At 51.2% G+C, this 9,922-nt stretch overlaps 1 protein-coding gene across 1 annotated transcript in view; it reads right to left on the bottom strand.

Annotated features, from left to right (window-relative positions):
- Positions 1 to 202: 202 nt before the first annotated feature.
- The window catches only part of P2RY6 (pyrimidinergic receptor P2Y6), a 29,324-nt gene continuing 19,604 nt past the window's right edge, over positions 203 to 9,922 (bottom strand). Inside the window, exon 3 of the mRNA XM_067533261.1 lies at positions 203 to 8,819. Coding sequence (XP_067389362.1) covers positions 7,805 to 8,788 — 984 coding nt within the window. The 5' untranslated portion in view covers positions 8,789 to 8,819 and the 3' untranslated portion in view covers positions 203 to 7,804. The remainder of the gene's footprint in view (positions 8,820 to 9,922) is intronic.

The raw sequence follows: 9,922 nt of genomic DNA, 5'->3' as shown, positions 1-9,922 counted from the left end.
ATCAGGCCCTTAGAGGGGGCCTGGAGGCCTCTTCGAGTCGATCAAAAATGAAAACAACTCTTTCAACCTTTCTCAGCGAGCGTCTTGGGTCTTGGTGCACTCTCTGCCGTCCATGGCCCCTTTTCCAAGGCCATACTGTCGTTCACTCGGAGAGCGTCACAGAGCACCAACAGAACCACACTGAAACCGACGTGCAGGAACCGCCATTTTATTTCTGTTAGTAACTGACAGGACAATACAATAATTTATCATAATCTCAATGCCACAAAATTATATCTGCGCGGAATATGGTAAAAGGGCCCCGCCAGCCGTACGGTGCCGGCGAAGTCACCACACCCAAGCCAGAGTCGCCGAACGGCCGACACGCCTGGTGTGCGCACTGGAAAGCTCACCAGCGATGCAAAGGCTGAACCGATCCAAGAGACATGCTCCAAAGCACACACCAAGAGCGGCAAGGGCTTCCGAGGGCGGGCAGCGAGAGCGTTGCTGGCGGTATCGAGGAATACAAAGCGCTACCCATGTCTGTCCATCTCGTGCTGTCATGCCATTGTACCACAGCCGCATCATCAGCATGACAAGGGAAAGAGAGGAATGTCTACAGCTTCTAGGGGCATGAGACCATCACCTTGCAGAAGCAGAGATGAGCCTAAACAGAAAGGGCCAGAAGTGTGCAGCTTGGGCTGATCTCCAGCAGGGACAGGCCCATCTGAGCTGGTACACTGTCTCCAAGCAGATGCGTCGGATGAAGGTTAAAATCTCCATCATCTCATTGCTCCCCATCTCATTGTTCCACATGGGTCCGATCCAAAGCCCATTCAATTCAGTGTAAAGATTCCCATTTATTTCAAAGGGCTTTGGATCGGGCTCTGTGTTTCATGGGAGATTTTGTCTTACAATTCAGGTCAGAATTTCATGGCTCAGGCCTAACTCCAGTCTGGATCTACGTGAAGCTCTCCTGATCTGGCGCATCATCAGGCAGGATCAGATATTAGTAGCAGAAAGTAAAATCCTGCCCATTTTTTTTTTTCTTTAAAAAAAAAAGTCTAGCAGCTTGGAAAAAAACAACAGAGAGAGAGAAAACTATCCCAGAGGACAGGAATATGGCAGCAGAGTCTGCAATCAGATTCAGGATTTGTTGTTTTTTTCTATGTCTGGGGAACGGAACAATGCAAAGCAGAGCATGGAAAATAAATCCACCCTCGATGCAATTTACAAAACTAGTGGGAAAATAAATCCCTACATGGATCTGTTTAAAATTTAAAGAGCCTGTTCATTCTTCCTCCTTCCCACGCAGCTGGTCACCCACATTTCTCCCTCCTCTTCTTCACCCCACGCTGTCTGTCCAGGCTTCCTGCTCACAGCTGCAAGGAAGTTTTTTACGCTCAGTGCGCCCTGGGCTGGACACAGGTAGACAGAATTTGATGTACAGCTTCCTTGGCATGTTATATTGTTCAGATTTATACCTTGTTTTTGATCTTCCCTCTCTTAAAGGAGGTGGTTTGGTTATGGTCAAACAGTGAAAGCAGGCAGGGGTGGGAATTGGTTTTCCGGTCCGCAGCTCAGGGTTGTTTTTTTATATTGCAGGATACTGCATCTTTCTAGACTTGCACAATATGCTATATTTACATAGCATAACTCATCGTGAGGTTTGCTTAAACCCATGTGGGGTTGTGACCACTCTTAACATTACATTGAAGCTGTTTGCCACAGACAAGCCAAACCTAAGATACACGAGACCCGATCCAGAACTCCCGTACACAACTCCGCCGGTCAATACAAAGCCACTGAAGCCTGTGGAGTTGTGCCAATAAACGTGGTTATTCCTGATTTACACCAGTGACGATGTGAGAGAATCAGGCCCAGAACATCTGTGTTCAGAAAAGACCAGTGAGTATTTGCTGCATTGATTAAGAGGCAGCTAAAGAGACTAGGGCAAGTCAGGGACCCAAACACAACAGCACGAGTTCTCAGCCCAGTTAGTTTCTAGTAATAAATGCAGCCTGCTGGTCATTTCATCCCTAGAGTTAATTTAGTGCAGTGGTTTTCAACCTGTGGTCCATGGACCCCTGGGGGTCTGCAGACTATGTCGAAGATTTCCAAAGGGGTCCGCACCTCTATTCAAAATTTTTTAAGGGTCTGAAAATGAAAGAAGGTTGAAAACCATTGATTTAGTGGAATAAAAGTCACCCAGCCCACAAATTCAATTGAAATCCAGTCCCAGGGCAGTTCCTCCAGCACAGGGCAGTGCTATGACCCCATTTACTGCTATTAAGGGCTCATTGGGACCCTATAGTTCAGAGGATGTTTGTAAATAAAACAAGAAATGGACAAAATGAAATCCTGGCTTTGAGTTCTAAACTGACACTCAGCTACATGTCTATGATCTTTCTTTACAGGAATCTCTGCTGGACCTTCTCCTCACAGACCAAATCCAGGCCTAGAGTAGGCAGGGACAACTTTAGCTAGACAAGAAGATTGCAGAGCTGTCAATCTGTCTGGGTGTCACAATGAAGCCCAGAATCCCTGCTGAGTCAGTGTGAAGTGATGGGAGCAGCCTGGCTGAGAGCTCTTTGTATTTAGACTATCGCCATGTCCAGGCGGCACTAGGATTCGCAGTCTGTTACTGTCAAATTTTTAAGCTCTCAGCCGTTTCCAGCTTTTTTTTACATGCATGAGTTTCTGAATTATCCCTGTGTGCCAGCACAGCCCTTCAGCTAGTTATTGTTCTTGGTCTCACTGTAGCACTTAGGGGCTTTAGTTAAGATCATGGCCCCACTATGCTAGGTGCTGTATAAAGGTAATAGTGAGACACATTCCCTGTCCTGAGGCACTTACAGTCTGAACAGAGAAGACAGCCAAAGGGTGGGAGAGGAAACAGAAGCACAGAGAGATGAAGTGACTTGCTCAAGGTCACGCAGCAGTTCAGTGGCAGAGCCGGGACTGGAAGCCAGCTCTCCTGAGTCCCCAGGCAGTGTCCTCTCTACCAGAGCAGCGACACTCAGACTGAGGCTCAGGAGATTCAAGTGTCTTTTTAACGTGTCTCCCACAGCTCTTTGATATTAAAACACTGGGTGATTTAATTACCAACCAACCAGGATGCTTTTACTTTGTTATTAGCCAGTTCTAGAATATTTGGTCAGTCATTCTGCTGTGAGAATTACATTATATATAAACATATATATGTACAATTGTAAATGAAACAATAAATTCACACCCCTGTGGCTCTTTTGGATAACGCTGATTGCTAATTTGGCTCCTGAACCCCTGAGGTCTGAGTATCACTGTACTAGACTCACTAACGCACATGGGAGTTTTGCCTGCTGATGAACTATGGTGGACGTGGTCCTATTTACTCCAAGCATGGATTTGGCCCATGCAGAGGTGCTGCTCCCAAGCAAATGTGGGTCAGACCCAGTGATCGGTACAAGGATAAAAAGGCCTGATCACCAGTCATTCAACACTGGACACAGGGCCACTTTTGGGAGGCACCAGGTTGGGGGGAGGGGGGTTACTCCAGGCCAAATAGCTGCATTAGAACTCTCCCTGGGAGCTTTTCAAATACCAGATTCAACTGGAAGAAATGCCCCAATCCAAAGTCCATTGAGTCAGGGGAAGTTTTACTTACATACATCAATGGGCTTCGGGTCAGGCCCTAACGGTGAATTCTGGACTGTACATTTACATCTCAGGATGAGCTGGTCACACCATGGTTACTCCATGAAAGATCCCTCTACTGCTTCTGAAAACACATGCACTGAACGGCGGGGATTTAATCCTCACGTTCCTCCTGGGCAAGGTCAGATGCGTGTTCAATGGGACCTTTAGGTGGGCAGGAACTGCTGGCTCAGATCTAGAGCGTGTCCAGTGCAGGGCTGAGAGTTACAGGTTTGACAGTTACAGGGTGGCCATGGATCGCCTATCGGCTCAGTGGGCGCTTTGCCTTTGACCCTACAACGGCCACACTCCAACATCGAATGGACTTTGTAATCAGACAATTGCCTTATTGGCTTGCCTCCACCGCTCACACTTGGTTAGTAAGCATGGCAGCAGTGCCACCCCTGCCCAAATCCTAGTCCAGCCCAGGGGCGCTTTCCTAGAACTGCCTTGGCACAAATGTTTCTTCTGTAGTGCCCAGGGCACCCCACATGCCAGGCCTGCTCCCTCCCAGTTATGTGTGGTAGGGCGTCCCAGAAGGCATTGCAGCACGTGCTGCTGGCGCCAGTCTGGGCACTTGATCGCCTGCTGAGGCACTATGGGATAGCTTTCCCAGAATGCACTGGTACACTGTGGTAGTGGTGGATTCACATACCATTTATTTGGATTTTGGAAGTGCCCCAAAGTCTCATTCAGGGCCCCAGTGTGCTAGGTGCTGTACATACACAGAAGACGACACAGTCTTTGCCACAAAGGACTGACAATTTCAGGCGAGTTTAACAAAGAGCAGGAGAACAAGGGATACAGGGATGAGGGTTATTCAAATGAGTTGTGTGCAGAGCTTCATGGGAAAGGGACTCCTGTCGGGGAAGCGGGATTATTCTTCAGTGCAAATGACTAGAGTGCTGCCCATGACAACGGTGGTGGGATTTCTGTCCCTAGAGGGTTTTAAGAACAGTTTAGACAAACCCCTGTCAGGAAAGACCCGGGGCGGTTATTAGTCCTGCCTTGGGTGCAGGGGTTAGACTAGATGACCTCCTGAGGTCCCTTCTGGTCCTACACTTCTCTGGTTAGAGAGGGGGAGGGAGGGAGCTGCCGGGGCACAAGAGTGGGAGAGATGCGAGGGCTGGAGGGGTTCGTGGGTTGGAGAAGAGGAGGGGTAGGTGGGGTCTAGAGGAAGATAAGCACAGCAAATGGTATCAGCAGAAGCCATGTTAAATGAAGCAGAGCGTGGCTGTGTTGGGAAAATAGCTGTTGTGTGGACACAAGTCCACCGTGTGTGGCGTAAGTGTCATCCAGCGTGTGCGTGCGTGCGTGCATTTTTTTTTTTAAACAGGTCCCCGCTGTGCTGATCCGCAGTGATAGTTCTCACAGCCACGAGCTAGTGGACTCGGGTTCTTTACCCGACGCTGTAGGCGCTTGTGCTTTTAGCTCTGGAGATCGCTGGTTCAGTTCCTGGTATATCGGTGTAGCAGGGTCCGACTCACCGCCGTGGCGCCTCCTACTGGTTATCTAGGGATCAGCTCTCAGCCAGGCAGACGCCCGTCTGCGGTGTCTCGCACTCAGTCCTGTGGCGATCGGGGGTGCGGAGGGGACCTAGGCCCGCCCACTACTCTAAGTCCAGGGACCCTATGTGTGTGGCAGCCTTCCACTGCGTCTCCCTCTGTCAATTTTCCTGGGCCACTTCCCCGCAGCCCCAGTACCTTCTCCGCCTTTGCTTCAGGGCCTTTGGATCTGCTGAGTCCCAGCAGCCAGCCACTGCCCTGTCCAGGGTGCTGCCAGTCCACCCTCTTCGAGCTCCTGGGAGGCACTGTCCCTTGCTCTGCTGCACTGCAGCTCCCTTTTATACCGGCTTCCTGGGCCCTGATTGGCTGCCACGCAGCTCCTCCCTATTGAATGCCTTTCACACAGCCTGGCCAACGGCCCTCTTAACCCTTTCATGGCCAGTCAGGGGCAGGCGCCCCACCACAATCGGCCAAGATGGCAGTCATCCCACAAAGAGATCAGATGACGACGTCACGAGTGGCTACGATATGGCTGTGCTGGTAGGCAGACGGTGCTACACTGAGCAGTAAGGTGCCTAGGAGAGGTCTGGCTACTTGTCTCAAGTCTGATTTCAAATGCGCCCATCATCAGATGGCACCACAGCACCTATACTTTCCCACCGCGTCAAATTCACCCCCACTGTTAGCAGGTGCAACGCCACAACCTTCCAAGTGATTTGATCAGAGCTGTGCTAGATTACACCAGCGCTGGCTTTGGGCCCAATATGTTGACTCCACCTTTGTTCAGTTAAATTCTTCAACCCTTATTCCATACCCTGTGCATAGTGACTGGTTAGTTTCCTCTGCTAACCCTGAACCAGCACAGGAGCAAATATTGACAGTGATTCCAATAATTTCTTCCACTCCTACCCCCACCCATTAAATGTTATTCGGTGAGGTATCACAACAGAGATAACTTGCTTAAAAAGCCCAGAGCAGCCTGTAATGAGATATGGCCACACATATGCTAACTCCAGTGGGGACTGACCTGTGATCTTCAAAACACGGATCTCTACTGCATGAGCTAAATTACGTAGCAGACTTATAGCTGGGATCAGCCACGAGAGGGAGACATGCTCTCACACACTAAGCCAGCATGTCATTAAAAACACTGCAGCAACCTCAGAAATTCTTTTCAAATATTCTGGTTTCTAGTTCCTTTAAAAAAAAAAAAAAACCCACAAGAACAAACGTCCCCAAACTAGATCTTAGCTCAAAAGACTGGAAATGATGTGAGAATTCTTTTCTAATGAGCATGCACAAAAATAAAATAAAATAAACACTTCAGAGCCCTACTAGATCCAGCCAGGCAACTGATGAATCTTTAAACAGGAGAAACCAGGAAGGTGGTGCTCAGATATTACGGTGATGAGAGTGTAGGACGATCTAGATAGAATAGAATCAGACTGCACAGACAAGTTAGCTTCATGACTGTGTCCTCATTGCTGACAGCCATTAAGACTGTACCCACTAGATTTCCTTTTTCCTACCCTCCCATATCCATCGATCCTTTTGTAGACTCATGTGGTCCCAAGAGACCTGCTGTCTTCTCTGAATTCCCAGTGTGGGTTTTCCTTGCATTAAATAAAGCAACTTTCTGCTGGGGCAACTCAGCTGAATTACCGCGGCAAAGACTGAAAAAACACCAGCTGGTGGATAAGTTGACCAGATCCCTATAATTCATGTATTGACAAGCAGCAGTTGATCCCCCCCCATTCATGAACCACTGGTTCTCAGAGGTGATCACCTCTGTTGGGAACTCAGGTGGGGAGAGATTTTTGCCCACATAATATAGATAGTTGTAAGCCAACTTTGCGGGAAGCAGGAGCACTGCAGAGGAAGCGCGCTCCTTGCTAATAAAGGATTTCCCAGATCCACTGGAAACTGCATTCCGAATGAAACCCGTCAGGACAGACCCATCTGTGCCGCAACTGCACTGGTGTCGAGTGTGGCCCCTTGTTATCATCGTCAAGAGCCCAGTTCACTGCCAAGCCTACGGCGTTGCCGGTCCGAGATCTGTGGCAAGGACTGTCAGTTCCTCAGTGGTTATAGTGGTTAATAGTGAGTGCAGTCAATCTGCGGGCATTGTGACAGCTGCAATGCCCCGCAGTAACAGTACTAATGCTGCGTTCAGACTCCGCCCAGCCCAGCCCCAAAGCCTGCTCCCAATAGTCGCGCTACCCTCTTTCCATCTGTACCGGACCCTCCCCCAGCTCAGGCTGCTTGCTGCAATTTTAAGGCTAAAACTGTTCTTGGCGCAGTCCATCCTCAAAGCACTTCCTGGGCCCTGACCAACGTGAGGCAGGTCGGCATTGTTTTACCTATTATTTACAGGGTATTGTTCTCCATTCCGCAGGTGGGGAAACTGAGGCACAGAGCAGCCAAGTGACCCACCCACAGCCAGAACTGGGATTAGAACTCAAACTCCTGGCTCCCAGCTCTGTGCTCAGGACCATCAGCCCCTGCCTCCTGCTCTCTCTCCCCCTGTTGGTGGGGAAAGCAGGGCCGGCTGCGATGCCTCACTGCTGCCTTAAAAGCCATGGCCACTCAGTCCTCTGCCCCCAGGCAGCAGAGTGCTCTGCCCCCCTATCTCCTTTCCCTGGAGCCTACGATTTGTAGGTGGCGCACACGTCGTGCCGCCACTTGGAGCTCACTTTGTCCAGCAGATAGCGCGTGTTCTCCCGGAACTTGCGCTGGGTGAAGTAGAAGAGGATGGGGTCCAGGACGCTGTTCATGCTGGCAAAGGGCCTGGTGCACTTGTAGGCGATGGCGAAGGTTTGCAAGGCCAGGCAGGGCACGCCCTCCGAGGAGCGGATGATCAGGTAGATGGTCTTGGTCAGGTGGAAGGGGAAGAAGCTGATGGCGAAGACGATGACCACGATGATGATCATCCGGATGGCCTTGTCCTTCTTCTTGCGCACGGCCAGGCCGATCATCTCGTCCTTCTGGCAGAGGATCTTGGTCATGCAGCAGTAGCACGCCAGGATGGAGACGAAGGGGAGGAGGAACCCCGTGACCGTCAGCGTCATGCCGTAGGGGAAGTAGCTGGCGGAGCGGTTCGGGGGACTCAGGTCATAGCAGACGGTCCGGTTCCTCTGGGTGCCCGTGGAGGCGAAGACGAAGGTGGGCAGGCACTGGGCGATGACAATGACCCACACCCCCCCGCACACCATCCAGGTGAACCTTTTGCCCTTCTTCTTGTGCCAGGAAGACAGCGGGTGGCAGATGCCCAGGTAGCGCTGGATGCTGATGCAGGTGAGGAAGAAGATGCTGCCGTGCAGGTTGCTGTAGAACTGGAAGCGGACGAACTTGCAGGTGAAATCCCCGAAGGGCCAGTAGTCCTTCTGCGTGTAGTTGTAGATGAGCAGCGGCAGGGAGCACACGTAGAGCAGGTCGGCCGTGGCCAGGTTCAGCATGTAGATGGCGCTGCGGGTCAGAGACTTCCTGGAGAGCCAGATCTGCACGATGACGATGAAGTTCAGGGGGAGCCCCACCACAAAGACCACAGAGTAGACGAGGGGGAGCAGGATCTGCTTGAACTCCTCATGGAAGGTGCAGGAGTTGGTCTTCCCAGCTGTGCCGTTCTCCATCTCCCTAGACCCTCTTCCAGGTCAGAAGAGCCTGCAAGCAAAATGCAACGGGACAGTCAGGAACTGGTTACATGGCAGGAACCCGGTGCCACGTTGGTACACCGGCACGCACAGCCACGCGAAACACCACGCTGCCCTTCAACCAAGGAGCACAGCCACCTCACCCTCCTCAACTTTCATTCAGTTCAAGGGCCAGCTCATAGATCTGAGGGCCGGAACCCACCCACGTGATCATCTAAGGCTGAGCTCCTGCGTAACCCCCAGCCCGAGGATTTCACCTAGAGAGTCCGGCATTCAACTCCAAACGACTCGCTGGGCTAGAACATAGCTTCTGGAAAGACCTCTCGCTTTGACGTAGTGACGCTGCTCTCCTGTCTGCCACCCCCTCTCCCCCTTACCACTCAGCCCCGGACTGCACAGTATTGCCCCCCCCTTGCGTCAATCTCCTTTATGGACCTTGTCTCTTCCCATTCTGTTCCTCATTCATCTAGCACCAGCCTCCTCCCTTGCCCTCATGTATTAATACCACTCTGGGGCCTAGAGACCCCACGCGAGACCAGAGCCCCGTTGTGCTAGGTGCTGTACAAATCCATAGCAAGGCCCTGCACTGAGGTGCATCCGATGAAAATAGACGAGAGACAAAAGGTGGGAGAAAGGCAGTGTTAGTCCCCTGCCCCCCCCCCATTTTACAGATGGGGATTTGAGACCAACAGAGATTAAGCTATGCACCCAAGGCCACATGGTGAGTCTGTGTCAGTCACAAATCGACCCTAGCTATCCTGGCTCCCAGTCCAGTGCTGTAACCACCCGACAATCCCCCTCCTTCCCATTCCCGCCCTGTTGGCGCAAGCGCCTTCTCCCTCGCAGCTGCTGTCATCTTGCCATGCATCTGTATCTTCCCCTACTTTCAAACCACACCTGAAAACACGTCTCCGCCTCTTTCCCTCCACCGTTAGTATTAGCCTGCTCTGCAAGCAAATTCAATCCAGTGTATAAAGCCCTTTGGGAGATCCAGATTTTAGACTCTCTGGGGGCAGGGACCGTGTCTACCTCTGTGTTCATACAGGGCCCGGTACAGCGGGTGGCTGATCCTGACCCGGGTCTCTGGGCACTTGTGTAATATAAACACTCACC

This window comes from Emydura macquarii, unplaced genomic scaffold (genome assembly GCF_026122565.2).
Source record: "Emydura macquarii macquarii isolate MOO-44397 ecotype Brisbane River unplaced genomic scaffold, CSIRO-AGI_Emac_v2 contig_3328, whole genome shotgun sequence".
NCBI lineage: Eukaryota > Metazoa > Chordata > Testudines > Chelidae > Emydura > Emydura macquarii.
The sequence above is the reverse complement of the archived record's forward strand: the minus strand, read 5'-3'. Positions and strand labels throughout refer to the sequence as shown.